Genomic DNA, 25,108 nt, shown 5'->3' with positions numbered 1-25,108 from the left:
TGATAGCATGTACCTGCCAATCTTGATTTATTTTTTCTTATGCTGATTTTTTTAGGGTTAATTTTATTTTGTTCTTTTTCCTTCCTTGCCCTGTTCCTCTAAACTGGTTTCCTTCCATCTACTCACTTCTTTCTTCCTGGTGAAATGATGATGTCCCACATAAAAAGGCAATATAACAAAATGTGGATTTCTTTATAAAAATTGAATGGAATAACTGAAAATTATACTTGACTTTGGAGTATGTCTTGTTAGATTAAAAAAATTTTTTTTTGAGGAGGAAGAGGTTGAATCTTCAATTTAAGTGTTATGCAGTACATAAAGTTTTGAAAGTTCATCCATCAGTGCAAATCACAACTTACTGTAACAAGGTCTTAGAGGGCAGCTAGGTGGTTCAGTGGAGAGAGCACTGGGCTTGGAATCAGGAAGACTCATCTTCATGAGTTCAAATCTGGCCTCAGATGCTTCAGTTTCCTCATCTGTGAAATGAACTGGAGAAGGAAATGGCAATCCGCTTTGCCAAGAAAATCCCAAATGGAGTCAGGAAGAGTCAGACACACCTGAAAAACAACTGAACAGTAACAACCAAAAGGTCTTAGAAAGTTGCCTGGAGAACTGGGAGGTTAAGGGGCTTCCTTGACAGTATAATTCACATAGCTAGTATGTTTTCGAGTCTTCCTGACTGCAGGACCACCCCTCTGCCTACAGTGCCAGTCTTTGGTAAACTGAAAACCACACTAAGACTTTTGGGAGGTCTGAGGTTTTAATATTTCTGTTTAAATGTGGACATATCAGATGTTTCAGAGAGTCCAATACTTCTCTTTCCTCTCATTCTCTTCCATTGTATCCCCATATAGCCTGGGATTTTTTTTTTTTTTTTTCGGTAAACATAGTACTTCACTTCTTGTGCCAGGAGCTCATTGGAAATTGGAATGTTAATTGGTTCTTGCCATCCCGGCTTTTTGCACAGTTAGAGAAAACAAAGTTGTTTCTATGCTAAAACATTAAGCAAAAGCATTATACAGTTAGTGAGGGTTGAAATAGAAGATATTCTAGAAACGAGGGATTGGCAACGGATGGTTTGAGTTGTATTTGTAAATTTTTTGTGACGTTGGGCTTAACGTCGATGGGGAGTCATGGTGAGACCATTCCTGTTCATTTTCTTTTTTACACAATTGTAATAACTCTGCTACCTAGGATTTGCACAGTGCCTTATCCTTTTCTTTTGTAAAGTACTCCATTTGCAAAGTTTTTACGCTTTTTGGATAATTGTACTTTTTATAGTCATTGCCACTGAAAGATCTTACCCTACTTCCCAAATGGTTTTACATAGAAATGATGGCAAAAAGTGTAATCTTGCTGAAGACATTGTAGAGTTTGAGTAACAACAATAATAATAATAACGAACATCTACCTAGCACTTGAAGGTGTGCAGACCTAACGAATTATTGGCACGGGAGGGAGGGAGGACATCCCCACATTGGGGGAAATGTGGAAGTAAACAGCCTTCAGAAGACTGGGGCCTGTCAGGTCTTGGAGACAACTTTCTCTTTTCTCAGGTAGGAATGACTTTAATTATTTTTCCATGAAATAGTTTGATTAACTAAGGGCGTTATTATACCCTAGTGAGATTACTCTGCAAACAATTGGAAGTTTATTTAAACTATTTGGGACTAAGAACCATTTATTTAAAAGACAAAATGAGGAGAAAAATCTAACTTTTCTCAATTGAAGAAGATAATTGTTTCATTTGTCAAGAAACCCTTACAAAGTTGCCAGGTTTGATTTTACAAAAATAAAACAGATAAAAAGTATAAAGCTGAGTTAAAAGCAGATTAGGGGTGATAGTGGAATATTTACATTAAACTCAACTGAGAAAATCTTGATTCCAGGATGTACCTGGAACTGGTGGTACAAGTCTGTAAGGTTAATCAATACTCAGGCTCCAATGGTAGACATTTTATACTAGAGGAAACCTAATAGTAAACACTTAGAAAAATCTTTAGCCTGACATATATAAATGCAGCATGATCCATCTGGCCTATACTAGTTCATATTCCATTAAATTAGCAAAAATAAATGCAAGTCATAAAATCCAGGGGACAGTACCACGCGGAAGTTGGGTGTAGTACTTTTTACTGATCTCAATTACTGCCAGCAATTTTTTTTTTTGAGAACAAGATGACAGGATATATCGAGTTGTAAAAAATTATTATTCTTTTTGACCTTGTAATTCCCCCCTTTTTGAATATTTTCAGAGGTGTTCAAAAAAATGAAAAAAGTTCAGAAGCAGAGGGGGAGAGTACCTCATTGATAAAAGATGCTTTTAGCCCTAACTGCTCTGCATGTAACAATAAAGGGCTAGAAAAAAGAATTGCCAGTGGCTGAGGAATAGCTAAACAAATGTTGACATGTTAAAGAAGTGGAGAGGTTTACTGCTGTTGAGAATAACAAATATGAGGTCTGTGCAGAAGCATCAGACACTTTCTAAAGGTCTAGTATGTGCTAGGCAGGCACCAGAGCTACGAAGACAAAAATGACCTGGCCCCCGTCCTCACGGAGCTTCTGTGGGGGAAGACGGCCTATACACCTCTAAGTGTAGAGAAAATCACTACTGGATGACTTTTTGGGGAGAGTGTACATTTACAGCTGGGAAGATTAGAGAGGCAATTCTGAGTGAGATAAAAACAGAATCGTATTCATGTGTTTATTATAGGTATGTAAAAACATTTACACAAGTTGTAAGAATTGGAAGTGGTTATTCTTAATTCAATTTTATTCATTTCAGTGAACCTGGCAAGTTTTGAAAGGATTATTTGAGGTTAACAATGACTCTCTTGTCTCTAGTCTGACTTTAGGGGGAGAAAATCGCTTGAGAACTATTGATGGGAATCCTTTTTACCTCTGGAAGGATAGATAACCTCCCATGAGGATGTTGAGGAGTGTAATTAAAGAGCTTTGATCGTTCTTGCAGTTGTTAAAAATGGAAGAATTGCATGTCTACATTGACCATCTTCTGACTTCTCCCTGACATTCCTCAGATGAGCCTTTTCTCCTGGTCCTCGAGTTGTGCCGAGGTGCTAGGTCTGAAGGGGTTCATGTCGGGCCGTGCCAGGAGCACAGGCTCATTTATGATGAGAAGTGAGGTTTCTCTGTGCATGGCTTTTTTCCTTCCACTGCACTGAAAGAAGCCCTTCTTTGGCAGCAGTGCAACTGGCCTTGGGGCACTCAGAGCGAGGGCCTCCTAGTGAGTTTGGGGTTAGCAGTGGAAGATGGGGTTTTCTCCTTTCTCCTCCCATGATGGCACCCAGATTGTCAAGTTGCCTCTGGGGCGAAGAGTTTTCATAAATGGGTTCATAGATTTCTTTAGGGTGCATTCTACATGTATGCATGAATGAATGAATGAGCATGCATTTATTAAACACTTACTATCTGCCCAGCACTGGAATAAGTGCCAGGGATACATACACATATGAAAGCATCTTATCTTGCAAATCTGTACATTAACAAAGCAGGATATATCCCCAGGTCCCCTGACCTAACTCTAGGGCTCTTTCTGCTGTTTCCTTGTATTACTTATAATTGCAACTGAGAATTTGAGTTACAATATCATTTTTTTTCTATGATATCAGTTTTAATTGTTTTATTTAAACTTGGCAAAAGTAAATGATTATAAACTTGGATGCTTTCATTTTAGGAAACTAGTATTAATAATAATCACTGAATATGTATCCCAAACAGGCTTGTGAATGTGATACTGGCCTTTTAGCCCCTTTTAACCATGTCGGGCTGAGCAGTATACTTAACTCAGAGATGCCAGTTCTTGGATGGACTTTCCAGAGGATGCAGATCATATCCATGTAACTCCTTAAAAGCACACAGTACTTTTCCAGCTAGGAGGGTGTGCATTATCTGCCAGTTCTCCAAGCTGCAGTATGGATTCTGTCTTCTGGACAAGGCTTTTGATACCTGCTGGGACCTTGTTGGTCTTTGTGGCCTGTGCCCTGTACTCGGGCCATTTATTGTTCACAGGCGGGGGGGCATTGCTGTCTGCTTTTGCTCTCTTCTCCCACTTGCCTTTTGACCATAAGTACTTCATCAGTCTTGTTAACAAAACTCAGCCTCGAGGAGCCTGAGCTGAGCAGATGCTTCCTGGACGAGCCACAGAAGTCTGCTCACATCAAGGCGTGTTCTTTTCTCCACAGTCCTCAGCTTCTTTTGTGGAGAATTTTATTTAAATTCTCTATGCCATAGTCATATGTAAGTATAAAAACACCCATGGGCTTCTTTGGTTGTGTTTGTAGAAGTCGTTTTGTTCTGAATTTCATGAACGTCTGGAAAAGAGAACATGCCGAATAGTGCAGAAAGAGAGGGTTCTGTGTGAAGATACAAACAGTGCAATGGGGGAGCGGGCTGGCACTGAAAATATGTTTAATAAATGTGACATGCTTTAGTGACACACTTTCTTTTCTTACACACACACACACAAACACGCGTGCGCCTTGTAACAAGCATCATCATGCAAAACCAGTCTCCATGTGTTTGTATTAAGATCTTTCACAGCCAGTTACATAAGGTGTGTGTAATGGACTGCATGGGCTCATTTAGATAGAGCCTCAGAAATGTAACATAAGTGAAGTAGGAAAAGATAGAGACCCCACAGCTCGCTTTTCTTTCTTGTTCTTCCCTTCATGGATACTAGGGGATGGTGTTTCAGTGGAATAAATCACTACGAAGGACAGCACAACTTTGAACCCTGGTTATTCTTACACTTGAGAAAGTATTACTGTCCTGATAAATCGAAAGCAAAGGAGCATGTTATTTCTTGTCTAGGACTGATCAAAAATGTATTTTTTTTCTCATTTCCTTTTAAAACACGATTGATTTGGTGGCTCTGAATTTGCTCTAGTTGAACATTTATGTTCTGTTGCTTAAAGACAAAAATACTTGATAATCCATGCAGTTTATCCATCTCACAAATATTCTGGATCTTTATATAGACTCATGGTATCTGTAACAGCTTAGAAAGTAGCTACCACTATTAGGTCAGTTTCCTGAGGTGATCAGGGAAAAAGGAAAATAACCTGTGTGTTCTAAAATATTGATAGCAGCTCCCTTGGTGGTGGCAAAGAACTGGAAATTGAGGAGATGCCCCTCAATGGGGGAATGGATGAACAAGTTGTGGTATATGTTTGTGATGGCATAGCACTATGGTGTAAGAAATGATGAGTAGATTGATTTTAGAAAACACAGGACTAAATCATGAAGAGTGAAATGAACAGAACCCAGAGAATGTTGTATATAGTAACAGCAATACTGTTTGAAGAAGAACTGTGAATAACTAAAGCATTTTGAGTATTATAAATATCCAGATCAACTACCAAGGACGTATGAATGAAGATGCTTTCCACCTCTAGAGAAACAACTGATAAATAGAAGTATGTATAGTATGTTTTCTCACACACACACACACACACACACACACACACACACACACACACGTATATCTGTGTCAAATGGTGGCCTTCTCTGGTGTGGGGTGGGGAAGGAGGGAAGAAGATAGTTTAAAACTGAAAATGTAACAAAAAATTAATTTTAAAAATAGGTTTTAAGGAGAAAATAGACTTTTCCTTTATATCCAAGAAAAAAGAGTGCTAGGCATTTTTAAAAGATCTGTTATATGCATTTATTTCATATGTATATATGTACATATATACATATACTTATGAATACATATACATATATATCTCCAATTCCACCCACACACAAACCATCCACTGGGTGCATGCTGCTCTCTTAGGCTTTGGGAATGCAAAAATGAAAAATGACAGGGCCCTCAAGAAGTACATGGTCTGCCAGGAACACCAGTATGCATAGACAAGTTAAAATGGCACCAAGTAGCATCTAATTGCTATGGAAAATTACAGAGGCAGAGACCTTTCATTTCAGGGAAATCTTCCTAAGAGCCGTTATCTGAGCTTTACAAAGAGAAGACTGTCAGTAGGCATTGATGAAGAAGGAGTTTGCATTTTTGTCCTGGGAGGCTGCTGTGTGAGAGCATGGTGGCCCCGGAGCATAGGACAACATCAGAGAAGAGATGAGATTTAGCTGGAATGTGGAGTATAGAAGCATATGTTAGAATAAGGCTGGAAATGTCCTGGAGCCAGGTTGGAAAGGGCCTTAAATGACTGTCTTAGGGGCTGGCATTTTATCCTGTAGGAAGCCAGGGAAGGTTGTGGAATGGCCAGAACTGTGCCTTGGAAAGATGATTTGGGCAGATGGGAGAAGAAAAGTGAGAGTTTTGGGGGCTGGTGGTGCCGTGAATAGAGCACCAACCTTGGAGTCAGGAGGACCTGGGTTCAAATGCAGCCTCAGACACTTGACATTAGCTGTGTGACCCTAGGCAAGTCACTTAACCCTGTTTGCCTCAGTTTCCTCATCTTTAAAATAAACTGGAGACAGAAATGGCAAACCACTTCAGTATCTCTGTCAAGAAAATTCCAAATGGGGTCATGGAGAGTTGGATACGACTGAATAAAACAAAATAACAAAAACTTGTGAGTAATCCTCAGTATTCCACTATCATAAAAAATTAACAGAAATAAAAGAAGAACTGAACAATTAAGGAAAAACAGAACAAATGAAGAGCTCTTGCATATAGTTTAGTCACATATATAGAGAAATCTTAATAAGTTTCTAATTTATTTACATATATAAAATCCTACATTAATCAAAGTACTAAAAGGCTACTTTGGAGAATTAGGAAAAAAAGACCTATCTTTTCCCCAGTGAAGTTTGTTATGATTATGACTGAATGGACTTTTCCCCCTTGTGTTATTCCTAGCTCATGTGGTGCCACATCCACACATCTCCTCACATAAAAGTGATCCAGAAGGGAGAGGTCCAGAGACATTGATGTGTCTCGGTTTTGAGAGCAGGAAGCTTTTAACTCCGTACGTTTTCATTCTTCAAGGCTGTGGATCTTTCAATTGACGAATCCAGTCTGACTGGAGAGACAACCCCCTGCTCTAAATTGACAACGCCTCAGCCTGCGGCTGCCAATGGAGACCTCACCTCCAGAAGTAACATTGCTTTCATGGGAACTCTGGTCAGGTGTGGCAAGGCAAAGGTAATTTTTTAAAAAATAAAAATTTCTTACTTTAAGCAAATTCCACTTCCATTCAATTTCAAAGATTGAAGGCTTTAAAAAACAAAAAGCATCCTTTTTCTTCATTCCTGTTTTGAAAGGTTAGGCGTGACTTATTCCAGGGTAATGTAGCAATTGAGTCCCGATTGGACATTTGGCAGTTTTCCTAATGTTACCCCTGCTACTACACCTCCTCCCCCTGGAGAACATGGCCTGTTTATGGCTGTCCCGTTCATTGTTAGAGACACGCTGTGAGAGGTACCGTTATAAGCCCCCCAACATAGCAGTGCTGCAAGATCTCTGGAGCCTTACTGGTCATCATTGTGCTTGGTACTGACCGCTGTTGCAGAATTACTGTTTTAATTTTTTCAACATAATTTGAAATTCCTTGTCTTACAAGTTGTTTGAAAGAAAAAGTTGAATGTCTACATTTTAAACATTTTTTTCTCTCCTAGGGAATTGTCATTGGAACAGGAGAAAACTCTGAATTTGGCGAGGTTTTTAAAATGATGCAAGCAGAAGAAGTGAGTACTTTTCTATTGCTCCGTGAGTGCTTATTTAGTGCCATCTGCAAGCGAGGTGCTGCACAGCTCGTGTTCAGGGGAAAGTATGAGCTCATGTGGATACAAAATAAAGAAAGGGGAAACTGAAGCGGGGGAAGTTTGCTGTTAAATGGGCGGGGGGGGGGAGCAGTCAGACCTCAGCTGAGGGAGAGAGGTAGCACTTGGGCTGTGGTGGGGAGCAGTGCAGGCTTCTAGGAGGTGAGGCACGAGGCTCACCAGTCTGCTCATAGTGAATCGAAAGCAGATCCGATGGCACAGGTGGAGCCGTGGTGTACACGTGTCACCTGTGGCCTGGTACGAACGCTCAGAATGTCGTAGGCCTTGTGTTATTTCTACACCAGAGAAGGCCAGGGTCTGAACCGTAGATGCCTCATGAGGAGTAGATGTTATTGTAACAAGTGAAACACAATTAGGCTCCAACACTGACCTTTGGGATATTGTGCTTAGAAAAGGCCTAACAGCCTTGGCCTCAGTATCTTTTGCCTGAAGATGCCAAGTTTGCTAGGACCACACGTTGGCACCACTGTTGTTCTGAGCTGTGTCCTTCTGAAAAGGTCAAGTTCCAGAAAAGCAGGGGCTGTCGAACATCCCAATCTCTCTGGCTAGCTTCCAGAACTTGGCTGTGCTTGGCTTTTCTTAGGTATTCTTTCCCCTCACCTTGTTGTCACTGTTCCTATGGGGAACGATCTGTTAAAGAACGGATTGGTACTTTATTAATTAAGTGATTACTACAGGATTTTTAAAAAATATTCTTGCTATTCAAAGAAATATGTTTATATGGTAAACAAAACTCAGTTACATGTGATTAGTTTTCCAAAGTGTCTTTCTGGTTTTGAGTGTTTATCATTCACTTGACATCTCATTTTCAAGTCTTTGAAATTATAATTGCAAGTTATATTTAATCCACACAATACACATTCCCTTAAAAGTATATTCTTCACATAAATGTTCCAGTTTACAAAATGAGAAAGTTAGCTGACTCTTACCTAGGTCTAGCTAGGATAAGATAGTGTTAGTGTACTTCTGTTAAGCTTACTTTACCCTTGAATATATGTCTTTGTTCTCACTTACTAAAGTTCTTGGTTTTGTCATGATTCCCTTGTTCTTAGGGATATCTTGTATTTTGTAATCCTGTCTTCTTCTATAGAACTCACTACTTAATATGCTGCACTATATTCATCCTAAACTTTTCATAGGCCTGGGGAAATTTGTGTGGTCCTTCTCTGCCTGTTATCCTAGAAAGCATATTCATTTAACTGCAACTTTAAAACAAACCAAACTAAAATCTTTTATCAGATGCTTCAGTCTCTCCTGTGGCTGACCAGTTGTATCATAGGTTCTTTGTTTCTAGACTTACCTGATATTACAGAACCCTACAACATGTTGTTTCTTTAGCTGCCTTATTAGACAGTCATGGTTGGTGCTTTTAACTGTTTGCACCTTCGTGGCAACAATCCAGTATGAAGTTTTTAATTTGGTAGAAATGGGTATGTCACAGATAGAATTTTTAGTGAACTCAGTGGGAAGCTTGTTGAGAAGCGTAACCTGAGTATTTTGAGTATTCCTCCATTCAGGAAGTCCTTGTTGAGCACCTGCAGTGTTCTAGGCGTTTCCCACATGTGAAACATACGTGTGTTGTTTTTAACTTTTATAGTAACTTTGATTTGTTCTAGTGCTTTTGCATCATTTTATCTTAAATCTGTAATCTTCAGTGAATCTTAAAAATGAAGATATTTTAGTTTACTTATACTGAGATGCTATTGGAGAAATCTAATCATGATGGTTTCCTCTGTTCTTCTCATTCACAAAGGCTCCGAAGACACCACTGCAGAAGAGCATGGATCTTTTAGGAAAACAACTTTCTTTTTATTCCTTTGGCATAATAGGTAAGAGTAGAATGAGTATGTATCTGAAATTGCTCTTTAGTGTTTAATATTGGAAAGACATAGTTGATGGATCATAGAATTTAGAGCTGGAAGGGGCCTTTAGAGATGATCCAGTCCAACTCCCTCATTTTATAGATTTGGAATAATTTTGTGATTCTCTTTAATGATAAATTCTGCTTTCAAAGACAGAAGACCCAACAAAGGGACCCACTTCTCACGTGGTGGGTGGAGTGGAAAGGGTGGGAACCCTGAAGGGCAAATGGGACATTTTAGAATTTGTGATAGAGAAGGAAAGGAAAGCCACACGTAGTCTGACCTGGACCCTAGACTTTGAGGAGAGCTGGTTTTAAAGAGTTCAGAGGATGTATTATTAGAATCCTGTGCCCTAAAATGTTAGAGGGGAAATCAGCCTAGGCAGATAGGGGTCTCTCAAGACAAATTCCAAACCTGTCAAGAAAACTATTTCTTATTAAAAACAGAGGTAGTCCTCAAGAGAGACCAGTGTGGCTGTGCGGGGAGCCCACCGACTTGAATGTTTGAAAGATATACACAGAAAGGCTCCAAACATGCCAGACTTTTTGATAGGCTCTGGAAACAGAGTAAATACCCATTTGTGGGGAAATAGCCGACCATATCATGGCATATGAAGGTAAGGGAATTCAATTATGCCAGAAAAAGTGAATATGAAGAATTCAAAGAAACATAGAAGACCTTTACGAATATTGTCAAATGAGTTAATAAACTGAATCAGAAGAACATATCCACCATAAGTGCCATCATGTAAATAGAGCCACTCTGCACTGAAGCCACAGTCTGATCCCCAGTCTGGGTCTCATAAGGTGGGGGACCATGGCCGAGGCATGTAGCATACCCTCTCAAATAAGGTCACTCTGTCAGGTTGTTTTTTCTCCACTTCACTTTTTCTTTGCTACAAGGTTTGGGTATGGTGTGGGGACCGGGGCCCCAGAGAAGTGACTATGAAGTAAAAACAAGGCATCAATAAAACTTAAATATAAAACCTCCTTCACCCCCCCCCCGCCAAAAAAAAAGATGTAGAGAATATGGAAGCCAGGGCATGTACAGTCCTGTTAGAATTGAGTCACGAGTGATAGAATTCAGGATGAACTGAGACTAGTGAAGAAGGCTAAGCACAAAGGATGGATGTCCAGGCTCCATTGAGGGACGAGAGGAGGATCCAAGGGGAGTTTGATCGGTGCTCAGTGTAGAAAGGATGGGAGAAATAGACGGTTTGGAGAAAGAGCTTCTCCACTTGTACTCTGCAAAGGATAATGAGCTTTGGACATGAGGGGACAAAACAAAGATGGTAGATGGAGAGCTAATGTCCCAGATAAGGAAAGTGAGTAAGAGCACTTATCCGGTTTCCATGATAAATTCAAGTCGTCAGAGTCTGTGGAACATTCTTAGCCTCTATCCAACAGCCTTTAGTATTCTTGGAAAATGGGAGGAGTACCATGGGCCTGAATGTGGGCAAATCTTGTCCCATTACTCGGAGAAGGAAAGGTCTGGAACCTGAGAACTGTAGGCCAACTACCTCGACTTCAGTTCCTGGCAGAGTTCTAGACTGTCTTGTTAAAGAACAGTTAATGACAGTCTGAGCACAAAGAACCAGCATCACTCCATCAAGAAAAGGCCATGTCAAGTTAATGATATTTCCTTTTTTTGACGGGGTTACTAAAGTAATTACATCAGACGAATGCTGTTGTTATGGCTTACCTAGATTTTCAGAAAGTATCTGAGTCTTCATGCTGTTCTTGTGGAAAAGATGTGGAGATCAGGGCTGGATGACAGCTGAATTAAGACGATTTGTAGCTGGTTGAATGGTCAGTCCCACAGAGGAGTCCCACCCCTGCGTCTCAGATAGCTCCACATTTACCTCTTCTCACCCTCTGCTCCCAGTTCCCTCCCATGCAGTGACAGAATGGGTTTGATCATGGCTCCACAATCCCAGAATGGCCCCAATGAGGAGGAATAGTTAATACACCGAATGGCAGAGTCCAAAGGAAAATCACAACTGATCAAAACTTTGGGCCAAATCACATGAGGTGAAATTTAATAGGAGTAAATGTGGTGTCTTGAACTTGGGTTCAGCTTCCCATGTACAAGTTGGGGGAGGTGTGACTGGGCAGCAGTTAGTCTGAAAATCAGGTGGGTGTTTTTGTAGAGGCAGGCTCCATGTGAGACAGCCGTGGAAAGCCAACACAGTTGCGGGCTGTGTGTTCTGGGTTTAGGAGGTGCTAGTTCTGCTGCCGTCTGACTTGAGTCCGACCCCTTCTAGAGGAAGGCGCTTTTCTAGACCTACTTGAAGAAGGACTTTGGAGTGCTCCAGACTTGTGGGGGGCAGCCAGGAGAGGGAAGTTCCTTAATTCCTCAGGTGAGCATGGAGCACGTAGACTTGGAGGGCTCCCGGGTCTATGAGACACTCTGTTTGCTCCTGGACGGTAGGATTAGAAGTGGTGGGGAGAAGTTGCTAAGGGGCAGGCGTGGGCTGTACAACACGACAAAGTGGAATGGGCGGACTTGAGAGAAAGCTGGTTGAGTGTTTGGTTGGCTGTGGGAGCAGAGATTCTTGTCAAGCCTGGCTTGGACTCGGGCCTTTGGGGGTCTCTCTCAAAGCTGAGATTCTGCAGGCACAGTGCAGTAACATGCCCGAGGTCTTGTAGGTAGTGTGGTTGAATGGTCAGACCCACAGAGGAGTCCCACCTCTGCGTCTCAGATAGCTCCACATTCACCTCTTCTTGCCCTCTGCTCCTGATTCCCTCCCATGCAGTGACAGAATGGGTTTGATCGTGGCTCCATAATCCCAGAATGGCCCCAACGAGGAGGAACAGTTCCTCACAGACCCCCATCCTGTTCTTTGCATTACACCCCAAGAAGTTAGAACTTTATCATCAGAGTCCCCTGCTGGACCGGGTCCCACTGTACATGGTCTTTCAAATAAGTTTACATGTCTGATAGCGTTGGTATCTTAGATCAAATGTCCATTTCTTTAATGGCATTTCTAAAAAGAATAGCTATTGTTTACATGGTGCTTAAAGGTTTACACAGCAGTTTACAAATATTATCTCATTTGATCCTCACTGCACCTGGGAGGTAGATGCTATTATTATCCCCATTTTACAGCTGAGGAAACTGAGGCAAATAAGTGTCAAGTGACTTGCCCAGGGTCACATAGCCAGTAACTCTCTGAGGTTGAATATGAATTGAGGTCTTCCTGAATTAACATCCTGCACTGTGCCAACTAGCCACCTAGTGAAAGGACACCTGATTTAGACTACAAAATCAGAAGATTGTTGGAATCGGCTCTATTGTTTAAAAATGCCTGTCTGTGCCTTTCACATCCCCTGGAGTCAGTGAGAACGTCCAGTAAATTAGTCAGTCAGCAAGCACACATTTACTATGTGCCACGTACTGTATCTGGTCCCAAGAATGCAAATATACGGAATAAAATGATCCCTACCCTCAAAGAGCTTACATTCTAAAATGGGAGACCAGGAGTACATTTGTATGTGTAAACAGAATGGAAGGAGCCCCATGCCTGGCCTCTGCCAAGCTGACTGACTGACTGTCTAACTGACTGCATTTGGAGGCGGAGGATTGGGGTTTAGATCCTGGCACTGCCCCCCATCTCCTTTGCAACCCGAGGCAGTTACTTGGCTTCTCTGGGCCTCAGTTTACCTAATCAAATAGACTAGATGATCTCTGAGGCTCTGTAGAGCTTTAAAGCTGGGACATTATACTACAATAAATAGAAATAATTATAAAGTAATTGGGGAGAGGCCACAAAGGTTCAATAAGGAATTAAATGAAAATCTGCTGATTTGTGAATGTATTCGTACCTCTAGAGAGGCATGTAACCATCACGCACTACTTCTCTGCTATGGTTCAATTATCCATTTAAGTCCTTGAAGGAATCTTGGGCCAGAGGTGTAGAGATTTCAATGTACGTGCTTTATAATTGACTGCCGAAGAACAGACCTTGAGGTGAACATTAAGATTTCGCCTGTGGGGCCCCTTCTTTCACAGCCCAGATTATATCTCTTATGTGCCTTAGTAGGCAATCCTGAGAAGCTACTATGAGCAAAGGAAAGTGACAGCCTGCTGAGCAGCCGTCTGTGTGACGTTCAGCCTCTCTGAGTTTGGCCAAGCTGACCCACATGCGGCAGAAGGCGTCTGTCATCCGACTGGTGCGTGGAGTCTTTCCAGCTTGGCCGAGCCTGCTAAGGGAGCTGAAAATGCAGTTTGCTGTCTTGACATATCTAATAATTCAGTGTTTGAATTGAAATTTGTTTGGATTGAGAAATTACTTTGACCTTGTTCCTGTTCTTTAACTTGTCTACTTTTATCATAAAGTGATGGGGAACAGAAAGTTAATTGACTTTTAATTTATTCTCTGCTTCCTCTTACTAACTAGGAGCTTACAGAACTGTGTAATAAAACCTCTCTGGACAGGTAGGCGGTGTGACCACTATGGATAAACAGTGGTCCAAACGACTGCACTAAACTGAAAATGTTTCCAAGCTGTTTTCCTGAACTTTCCTCCCGGTGCGCCCTGCCGTTTGTTTGATTCAGGAGCTTTCAGAGCCAGAATCCCTGGCATCACCATTGTGAAGACCAATTGTCTGTCATTGTACGGGTGACTGTAGGTAGTGAGGATTGGGTCGAGTCTATCCCAGCCTGGCCCAAGCTGGAAAGTTCTGCTCTCCAGCCCCGAGTAAATGTCTGGAATTTTTTAAAGGCTAGCTTGAGGGAAGTAATTGGTTTCTGATTGAGTTTTTTTATTTTGGAGTGCCATCAAAGTACATTTTAAAAGTGTGGTCTCAGGAAGTGTGACTGTAGGAAGGATATAAGCATCTATTAAGTGCCTCCTATGTGTCGGGCCCTGTGGTAGCTCCAGATGGCTTTGATTAGAAGGCTTCACCCCTCTGGATCTGAAATCAGTTCTCTTTGCATAACTGGGTCAGAATCTTAATTCATTGTGTTTTCTAGTATTGAGATAATAAAATGATGTAGGTATCTCTTGAAATATAGAGTAGATCCATTCCTGGAAAGTTATATTATTATAAATTCCACATACTTGACTCTGTTTTTTCTACGTTCTTAAGTTTAAGACACCATGATGTAATTTCTCCAGTGTTAAATTTGAACTTAGCCAATTTGTAATCTAACATTCCCCAGCTTATCAACCAGTGTAGTGCAGCATGTTAGATTTAGAGTGGAAGATCCTAGGTTCTAATTCTACCTCACCTGTTGTCTATTTCTGTGACCTGGAATAAGTCACTTCTCTGGGCCTCAGTTTCCTCATTTATAAAAGGAGAGGGTGGGACTGCATGACTCCTAAGGTCCATTCCAGCTTTACGTCTATGATCTGTGATCTTGTGATCTCTGTCTGCCATGAGATTTCAGTACAGCCTTAATTGTCGTGATGCTCTTCCCTAGAGTTTGAATAACGAGGCCAGGACCTGTTTGATTCTGTTACAGGTATTATCATGCTGGTTGGCTGGTTACAAGGAAAACATATCCTGGATATGTTTACTATTGGCGTGAGGTGAGAGAGAAGCTGGCGTTTAGTCTTTCGGGTTTTGTCTGATGGTTGTGACATCTTGAGCAATTTTCTAAGAGGAAGGAACAATGTCCTTTGGGCTCCATTGTAGTACTTGGTGCGTTACAGAATAGACGGGACAGCTCTGTTCCTCCCCGAGTCCTTATGGTCCAAAAGAGGATCTAATTAGTAAATATTGTGTACATGTTTTAAATTCTACACCAGGATTAAGTTTTTCCTCTAGATCGCTGTGTATTTTGTTGATCTTAACATTTCACCCCTGCTTTTCCTGGTCATTTGAAAGACCCTTAAAATTCCAGCAGTTGCATAGATTGCAGTGAGACTAAGAACTTTAGGCTCATTCATCTACTGTTAAATTCTGCACAGGTTTAATAAAACAACATATTTTGTGGTTTATTATACATTAGTGATTTAGTGTATATATGCAAGCCAGACCAGCAGCACTCTTTTTCCAAAAATAAGTTTTTATTGATGTCTTTTGTTTTTTTACATCACTGTAGTTTCCCTCCCTCCCTATCCCAGTGAGCCAGCACATGTAACGAATAGTTGTTTTTTTTTTTTTTTTTAAGATAAAATAAGAGGGGGAAAATTGGCGTAACTGGCATACATCGAAGAAATTTGAGAAAATGTGCAATGCACAATACTTGTGGACCTCCCCCTACTTTCTGCAAAGCAGTGTGAGGGAAGGTCTTCTCATGTATTTTCTTTTGAGACTTCGGTCGTCAGTACTAATTCTTTGGTATTTTATTACTACCAATTAAGTAATTTGTTCAGAAAGCCAGTGTGTGTGCTTTTCATTTGACATGTACCTTTGTGTTGCAGTCTGGCTGTAGCTGCCATTCCTGAAGGCCTTCCCATTGTGGTAACTGTGACTCTGGCTCTTGGTGTCATGAGGATGGTGAAGAAAAGGGCCATTGTCAAAAAGCTGCCGATCGTTGAAACTCTAGGTGAGTCTCGCTAACTGAGCGCCTTGAACAGATGAGAATCGGTGAGCAAGGTCAGCACTGAACTTAGAATGTTGGGTTCTATAGCTTGTTGTGCCATCGCTGGGACATGGCCTTGGAGGGTAGGCCGTCATAGCAAAGCCGCCTGTGACGTCAGTCCTGAGAACACTGGCAGAGCCTGACATCTGAACAGCCTCCAATATAATGCCGAAATCTTTTTAAAATACACATCATGAATGAAACAGAAATGCTAGCCATCAAGTCAGTGAAAGTTTTCAATTTTGATACTGCCAAAAAGGTGATGTTGGCAAGACTTGCTGGCACAGAGAAAGGTGGCTTGAGAGCCGGGCAGCTTAGATTGCCTGGAGACATTTTCTGTACTGTGGCTACTTTTTGCTTGATGATGGCAAATTCACTGTCTCTTTGGGAGCCCTCTTTCTGAAAGGTGCTTTATTCTGAATTGGGTATATACAAGAAGCACTTTGAATTTAATTTGCCTGTCTGGCAGTTTAATGCCATGATCTGAGCTATCAGATACCTTGTGATTTCTCAGTTCTAAGAAGTTTCGCGTGTTTACATTCCAGAAACCTACCTCCAATGCCCATCCTGCCTGTCCCACCCCGGATTCATTAAATAGGATCATTATGGGAAACTAGAAATGAATAGGGAGTGGAGAAGCACTTAGAAAAATGGAATTAATATGGAAAAACAGTCTGCATTTTGATTGTTTTGTAAACCCTGAATGGAAAGTTGGGTAACCTGTGCTGAGAAACAAATGTGATGAGAATGCAGCTTTGCAGCCAACACTTTGTCATTTTCACAGGTGTGAATAAGTGACCAAGATCCCATCTCCAGTGGTCAAGTCGTTTTCTCCCTTATCTTCCAAGCTCATTTATTTGTGTCCATTAAACACCTTTGTGTATGCCCCACTGTTCCCTTTTCTGACGGTCCTGCGCTGTCTTCTAGGTTGCTGTAATGTGATTTGTTCCGATAAAACGGGGACGCTGACCAAGAACGAAATGACCGTGACTCACATCTTTACTTCGGATGGGCAGCACGCGGAGGTAGCTCGTGGGGTTTCTCTTCTTCGTCTATATTGAAGGCATACTTTATTATTTTATTTCTTTTTAAGCTTCACACATCGTTTTAACTTGCTTACAAATTCAGGTTTCTTTAGAGTAGCTTTAAGTTTGTCATCAGCAAAGCTGGTTTCTTCCTTGTTGCCATTCTAAATTGTTTTTGTAGATCGGTTAGGAAGTATTTACTGAACACATTATACGGAGTGTCCCCAGAGGCCTAGGGCAATCTTAAACTTGAATAGCTGCATGTGCAAAGTACTGTATGAGTGCCATGGTTCACTTTGGAATTTTTAGCAGATTCTGCGTCTGACAGAGTGAAGCAGTGTTTCCAACCCCCTTTACCTTGGCACAACTACCAGCTAATCATTATTATTAGTTAAGTCCTGTAAATGCTGAGGTGAGGCTAATACGTCACAACTTTTTTAGTGCCTTTTTGTAGAGGGAGTCTCATTAATAATGAATGCAGGCTGTGACATAAACATGTAATCAGAGCCATGTGCATAAATTAAGAAGATGGGCATTGAGCAGTTTGCCAGACCTTACCTTTCTTTGTTAAAAGCACAACTCAAGTTGATTGTTTTGTGCATAGTGTGTAGACAGTAAAATGGCACTGGAGACAGACTTGTGACTTGAACAGGATTTTATTTTGGAGTTAGTTGTGTGACTTCTCTGACTTTGGTGGGATGCGTCGAGGTGCACATCCTGATCCAGGGGAACGTCAGGATTCTGGTTTCTCTTGGACTATTTTCTCACTTGCCCCTCATTTTTCCATTGAACACGATCTGAACTCTTGCAGTGGATTTGGGGTGTTGACATTCTCTCCAGCAGCTTACAAGCCAGCCCCTCTCTGCACTGTCTTATGAGATTCTGGTCCATGTTATTGCTTAATGTTAAGAAAAACTCTAGGTCAATTTCCTGTTATGTATTCAACTTAATTAGTCACACTCAGGAGGAGGGAAGTGTTAGAGAAAGTGTGTGCCACATTCACTCTGTTTCAGTTCATTTGACTAAGTACTGATTTGTAAGTTTGGAATGATATAAGTATTGTATAGTAGTTATTGTTATTACTAATTACTAGATAAAATATTCCATAAATGCTGAGGTGAGGTCAATACACAAGAGCTGTAAAAAGATTTTAAATGGTGGTACCTTTCTGTAGATGTGGTCTCGTTAATCGCTAATAGAAGTTGTTTCACATTTTAAGCAAATTTTATTAGACAACGAAAACATTAAACTCAAGTGGAATCTATCCTGAGTCTTTTAAGTTTTTCTTTTGAAGAACAAATTCAAATACTTTTCTAGGAATTTGCTTTTTGCAGTGTTGTAGCTTAAATTAATTTGAACATGACCTGTTACTGTTTGCTCTCTCCTCTTTCTACTGGTCAGTAATTTTGATGCAAGTTTGTATGATTTCTTAGGTTACTGGGGTAGGCTACAATCAGTTAGGTGAAGTCATACTTGATGGAGATGTTGTTCATGGATTCTATCACCCATCCATCAGCAGAATTGTTGAGGTAAGTACTTAGATACTAAAGAGAGTAGCTTTTCAAGACGACTCAGTGTGTTCTAACGGCTTTGTAGTTACACGTGTATTTCTCTTAGGTGGGCTGTGTGTGCAACGATGCTGTAATTAGGAATAGCACTTTAATGGGAAAGCCAACAGAAGGAGCCTTAATTGCTCTTGCAATGAAGGTATGTATTGACAAGTTACTCGATTTCAATTCCTTACCACCTAAGACCTTGCCCTTGGAGATAGGATAGTAGGACTGATTTTGTCTTGGCTTATGAGTGACATAGAGGAAAAATCCTATATACCTTCTTAATTTTTTTTAAAAGTAGTTTTTTTTATTTTGAAACTTAAATATCAAAAAAAAAGAGTTTTCATATACACATCAGAACACAAGAGGATTCTATATGAAACTATAAATCTCCACATCATATTAGTTGTTTTTATTAAAATGTATTTAATAAATTCTGCACATGACTTTTGAAATTATCCCATTTTTGCTTCATTTGGAACTTCTTTCTCTTTTATACAGTTGAAAAAACGTCCCCCTTTTTTGGCATTGCTTTTGTGAACCAACTCCTCCCTCACTTCTTTTTCCCCACCACCAAAAACCCTTATAACAGATGAGCAAAGTCAGCTCTGGGGTGGGTGGGTGGTGGGGAAAGACAGACCTGGGGTCTGTATGGGTTGGCCCAGGTTCTGAAGCACCTTACAAGCCAAGGAGAAGAGACACATCTTGAATTTGCTAAGCAACAGGACTCTATTGTAGATAGTTAAACCCCGAGGAAGTCATGTGCTGGAAGAGGGGTACTTTTGGATTAGGAGTTTTTTACTTTATCTGATGTGACCCTTTTTGTAGGTTGGTGAAACTGATGAATCTTATTCAAAATTTTTTTAAATTCATAAAATAAAATATAGAAGACTACAATGGAAAGCAATTATAATGAAGTGTAGTTATCAGAAAAAAAAAATGTTTTTTGAATCTCATAGACCCAGCTTAAGAATCTCTGTTTTATTTTGGTTTTCACAATGTTATCTTCTTGAGACTGTGTCTCCCTATCATCTCACCCAGGCGGGGTCAGTTGCACTCACAGCCTGACCCCCATGCCCATAGGTTTGGAAGCGCTCGCTGCCCTATTTTCTGTCCTGGGGCATTCGAGCCTCCTCAGGCAGCTGGAGGCTTGTGCCCGTAGGGGCTCTCTGTGTTAGAGCCGGCCTTGGTGTGCGTAGACCCCTAAGTGCCTCTGCCTCTGCCTGCGCCTGTCCTAGCAGCTCGGACGGTGGGGCAGGCATGTTCCGACATCCTTCTCCTGGGCTGCCATCAGTGGTTGGCACACTGGCTTTGGAGTCAAGAGGACCTGGGTTCTAGTTCTGCCTGACTCATAGGGCTTGCAGTATCCTAGGAAAGTCCTTTAAACTTTTGGTAAGGTTACCAAAACCCTCTCCCCTTGGTTGCTGACCCATGGCATTGCAGGTGTGGTCCTCAGAAAAGTGGGAGGGGTCGGTAGCATGAATTGGACTGGAGGGGGACTGGAAATATACTGGCCTTCTCAAAGGCAGCTAGTGGATAGAGCCTGGGGCCTGGAGTCAGGAAGACCAGAGTTCAGATCTGGCTTCATGCACTCCCTGTGGGGCCCTGGAGAAGTCACTTAACCGCTATCTGCCTGCATTTTCTCATCTGTAAAATGGGAATCATAATAACACATACCTGTCTGTCAGGGTTGTTGTGAGCACGAGATAAGGTAACATTTGTAAAATGCTTAGCATAGTGCCTGGCACATAGTAGGTGCTATATAAACATGATTATTAGTAGGAATAGTAATAATCTGTGTGTGATGAGGCTTGAACCTTTGACCTTGGCTTCTTTAGCATTATGTTCTTACCCCCAAGGCATAGTTAGAAAATAATAGTTGTCCTTTCTTATGTTGTCAGAAATTTAAGTTGGTGAAAAGAATATTTTTCCTTTTGTGTTTTACACAGATGGGTCTTGATGGACTGCAGCAGGACTATATAAGAAAAGCAGAATATCCCTTTAGTTCTGAGCAAAAATGGATGGCCGTGAAGTGTGTGCACAGAACACAACAGGTAGCCTTGCTTTGAATGTCTCTTCATGGCATTGTCACACGTCGTCCTTTCCCCTCTGGTCACTTAGATACCATCATCCTGTTTGTACTGTCAGACACTAGATGGAAGGTCAGCAGAGCCTTATACTCTAAAGCCTGTGTAATCAAAGTCGGATGAACTCGTCTCTCGTCCTGTGCTCTCACTTACAAATATAAATAAATTCTGTTTTTTTTAAGTGGGCAGCCACAACTGGGAACACAGAGTGAAAACATCTTCATGAAATCCCTCTGTTTATGAGCAGAGGAAATGGGTTTCATGTTCAACCTTTGCAGGAGTTATACATTCCTAGAAAATAAACACAGAGGGAGAAAAGCTGAGCTGTTTCCCTTACGCCCATGCTGCCGGCTCTGCCTTGGAGGCTTCCTTTCCTCAAGGTCCCTGGACTTGGGCCGACTTGAGCTGCCTTCCCTTGGCCTGTGTCTCGAGCAGTCTCGGGGAGCGTTTCCTGAGAGTTCTTGTTGTCCATGCTTTGTAAGAGTGCCACCCAGCTGCTCCAGTACCGAGGGGACACCCGGCTTCTCTGTGACTGTTCTGATTCCGAGGGTTCTTGGGTGCAACTTCGCTAAAACTGTAGAGAGAGACCATTGGGGCTTTTTTTTCTTCCATTCAGCAAATTGACTTATTATGTGTCTGTCATGAGCAGAGCATTTCCATGTAATATCAGTAAAATCCAACAGGAAAAGCTAGAAAGAGAAAAGTCATTGAAGATAACTAACTCCTATGTAGAATCCTGGGGAGTCTACCTACCCCATCCTGTAACAGAAATACAGACAGGCCCAAATAAGCAGAGAACAGGACAAGACAGTAGAAGAAGAATGACAGTACTACTTAAGTGAATTTACTTATTCAGTATCATACCAATCAGGCCACCCAAGGATTACCTAGTAGACCTAGCAAAAATAATAATGCAATTCTTATGGAGGGAAACAGGTGAAAAAAAAGCTTCAGGGAAAATAGTGAAAAAAAGTGAGACGCAAGGGGACCTGGCAGTCCTGGATCTCAAGCTATAGTAGAAAGCTAAGTAATCATTCATCAAAGCATTTTGGCAACTGGTCAAAAAGACACCCAGCAGTGGAACAGATTAGGGACACAGAATAGAAGCCAACGAACCTGGTAGCTCAGTCCACACAAAGACCCAGCTTCTGGGAAAAGGCCTCATTGTTTTCAGTCAGTCGTTAAACATTTATTAGGCCCCTTCTGTGTGCCAGGCACTGTGCTAAGCCTAGGTATACAAATGAAAACAAAGACAGTGCCTGCTCTCAAGGAGCTTAGGGTCTAACGCGGGATGGCGACACGCAAAAGGAAGCCGAAAAGTGGGATTGGGGCAGGTGGAGAAGGTGGGGGTGGAGAGGGAATGATGACTGTCCCAAAGAAGTCCAGAAGCAGGGGAGCTGGTGGGAAATGGGGAGAAGATTATACCGATCAGACCCCTCTTTCCTTTTTCCCGCAATTCACTATTTTTTTTGACATTCACTTAAAAAAAGTTTTTGGGTTCCAAATTCTTTCTCCCCACCAGCTCCTCCCCTGCCCATTCAGAAGGCAAGCAGTGTATCAGTTATACACGTGAAGTCATGCAAAACATTTCCGTATTAGCCATGTTACAAAACAAAACCAAAAAAAAAAATACCCAGAAAAACCAAAGGCAAGAAAAACAAAGGAAGTGAGGAAATTTCACTTTAGTTTGTACTCAGAGATGCAGTGTCTCAGCTACTCACGTTGGACCCATTTGTTAATATCCGCTTCTTTGCACTGGCTCCCAACCACCCCTCCGTAACCTGGCTCCGTCCATTCTTCTCTCTCTGGGGTGGAGAGTGTTTCTCCTTATAGCCCCTCTTTTCAGCAGAGGCCTGTAGCCCATGGCCCTGCCCTCCAGTCCAAGGGCTCAGTCAGGTCATTGAGTGGGATGTGAGGTCCAGGCAGAATCAATCCTGCAGCAAAGGGGGATCTCCCAGGGCTGAGTTTCCTGGAGAAGGAGGGCATGATGAAGAGTCTGGGGACATTCATAATGGTTCTTAAGGAAAGAGAGAAGTAGAGAGGACTTGTTGATTATTTTTTATCTTGGAGCTAAGAAGCCACGTAACTCAGGAGAGTCCAACATGTCATACGTGTAACGACAATAGAAATGTGTTAACAGCCCTTGTGACTCTTCTGGATGGACTGGGCAGATGGAAAAGTGGTTAGGGAAGACCCGGTACAAGTGTCACCACTGATACGTGCTGGCTGTGTGACCCTGAGCCAGTCACTTAACCTCTCAATACCAAGGCATTTTCTTGTACTTTAAGTTGCAGAACAGTTGAAGATCTGTATTGGTAGTGAGATTCCTTATTAAGGGTTGTCTGTATTAATAAAATTGCAGCTTTGACCCTCTACATCTTAAGGGGAAAAAAAAGCCTCTTCTATTGTGCCAAAATTGTCTGTGTTGGAGCAAGAATTCTTAATGATGTTTGTGTCATGGCCCCTTTGGCAGTTGAGTGAAGCCTATGGACCCTTTGTTAGAATAATTGTTTTAAAGGTATAAAATAAATGTATAGATTAAAAATTAAATGAATTATATAGAAATGCAGTTATCAGAGTTTTTTTTCAAAGTTCATGAACTTGGGTTAAGAACCCCTGATATTTAGTGAAGATTCATGAAAATAAGTGCTAGATGTTCAAAATTCCTGCACCCCTAAAATGTAAATAAATTTGTGGCTTTAATTTTATGTAGGGATAATTTTTTTTTTTATGTGGCTGTAAGGAAGATCTGACAGTTGTGTTTTGGACAAGGCTGTTTACATTTCGAGGTTGATGCAGGGATTTACAGCAGAAATGTGCTAGCGGCCACGATGGTGCTAACGTGGCACTGCTTCATGGCAGTCTGGTAGAAATTTCACTGCCTTGTCATGTCTGTTCTTCTCCTCAGGACAACCCAGAAATTTGTTTTATGAAGGGTGCTTATGAACAAGTGATTAGATACTGTACCACGTACAACAGCAAAGGACAGACCTTGGCACTCACTCAGCAGCAGAAGGATGTCTACCAGCAGGAGAAGTCCACCATGGGCTCTGCAGGACTCAGAGGTACCTCCACTTTGGGGGGGCCCCAGGGAGGACTCCTTGCTAGCTTCTGTTCTTCCACTTCGTGCAGTGTATATCGTGTTTTAACAGAAATATTGCAGCCCTTCATTCTCATATCTCCTTTATGCCCAGCAGACTGTTAACTATGTCCTTCTCTTCCTCCAAAAATTTTCTTTTGGGCCAGAAAATTTTTGTGAAGATGAAGACTGTATATAATCAAAATATGTCTTACCTTATCCATTTTTTTATTCTTCATCAGAAGACTGTCCATCTACCGCAGTGGGTTGAGGGGGAGGGTATAGAGGCTGAGCCTTTTCTTGCTATATGCTGTCAGCAAGAGGCACAAATTTAAGGCCATGTTTTCTAGCCATAAGTTTTACTGTTATTTCTGTCTTCACCAGTGCCTTCCCACTTGTTTCTTTTCTACTTTTTGGTGAGGCAATTGGGGTTAAGTGACTTGCCCAGGGCACAGTAAGTGTCCAGTGTCTGAGGCTGGATTTGTACTTAGGTCCTCCTGATTCCAAGACTGGAGCTGCACTGTCTAGCTGCTCCCCCCTCCCCTTAATTAGCTAGAAATGCCAGGGCTTTCTTATTCTGATGCAGTCTCACTTGGGGAGGATTTTCTCTCTCAGGACTCAGGGACCATAATTGGGTGGAAAAAGGCTATGGGAAAGCCTTTTTATAGTCCTATAATTCTAAATAAGCACCGTCTCCCCCCTCCTGGCCTTTGGGACCATGCTTTGAGGACAAGCTGTAGGCTGTTGCCTCATAAGGAGGACCTAGTTTACCAGTATTTGAACTGGGCATTTCCCCTCCTTCCCAGAGGCTTAGCCCTAGCTGCGGGTTACAAGTATAGTCTTAACATTTTTGTCTTTGGGGGTAAATTGTGAATACTCTACAGGGATTCAACACATGGGGAGGTCAAGGTTAGGAGAGAAACCATGGCCCTGCCAAATGCTCAGCCCAGGGAGCAAGGACTTCTGGAGAGCCTGGGTAGTTGTATTCACCCAAGTTAAATGGAGTCTGGTGTGATGGGATTGTAGAGACAGGAGCTTTCCAGAAAGGTGGTAGCTGGGCTGTGCTGGCTGCAGCTGTTGGTTCTGGGTGTGCAGGGTCCCCCCCCAGTAGACCCAGCACAAGAGAACTAGACGGACTCTGAGGAATGCTGCTTCTCAGGATGGCCAAGCCTGGGTCTGTGGGACTAGAGCGGCCCCAGCCCTGCTT

General features: G+C 41.7%; 1 protein-coding gene across 2 annotated transcripts in view; it reads left to right on the top strand.

Annotated features, from left to right (window-relative positions):
• ATP2C1 (ATPase secretory pathway Ca2+ transporting 1) overlaps positions 1-25,108 on the top strand; it is a 91,310-nt gene that overhangs the window by 44,724 nt on the left and 21,478 nt on the right. For both annotated transcript variants that reach the window (XM_027872205.1, XM_027872204.1), the window contains exons 8-17: positions 6,971-7,126; positions 7,600-7,668; positions 9,518-9,593; positions 15,093-15,159; positions 15,997-16,121; positions 17,085-17,182; positions 18,616-18,711; positions 18,800-18,889; positions 20,685-20,789; positions 23,731-23,887. In XM_027872205.1, coding sequence (XP_027728006.1) covers positions 6,971-7,126; positions 7,600-7,668; positions 9,518-9,593; positions 15,093-15,159; positions 15,997-16,121; positions 17,085-17,182; positions 18,616-18,711; positions 18,800-18,889; positions 20,685-20,789; positions 23,731-23,887 — 1,039 coding nt within the window. The remainder of the gene's footprint in view (positions 1-6,970; positions 7,127-7,599; positions 7,669-9,517; positions 9,594-15,092; positions 15,160-15,996; positions 16,122-17,084; positions 17,183-18,615; positions 18,712-18,799; positions 18,890-20,684; positions 20,790-23,730; positions 23,888-25,108) is intronic.

This window comes from Vombatus ursinus, unplaced genomic scaffold (assembly GCF_900497805.2).
Source record: "Vombatus ursinus unplaced genomic scaffold, bare-nosed wombat genome assembly UNPS02014799.1, whole genome shotgun sequence".
NCBI lineage: Eukaryota > Metazoa > Chordata > Mammalia > Diprotodontia > Vombatidae > Vombatus > Vombatus ursinus.
This window is presented reverse-complemented; position numbering and strand designations above follow the sequence as displayed.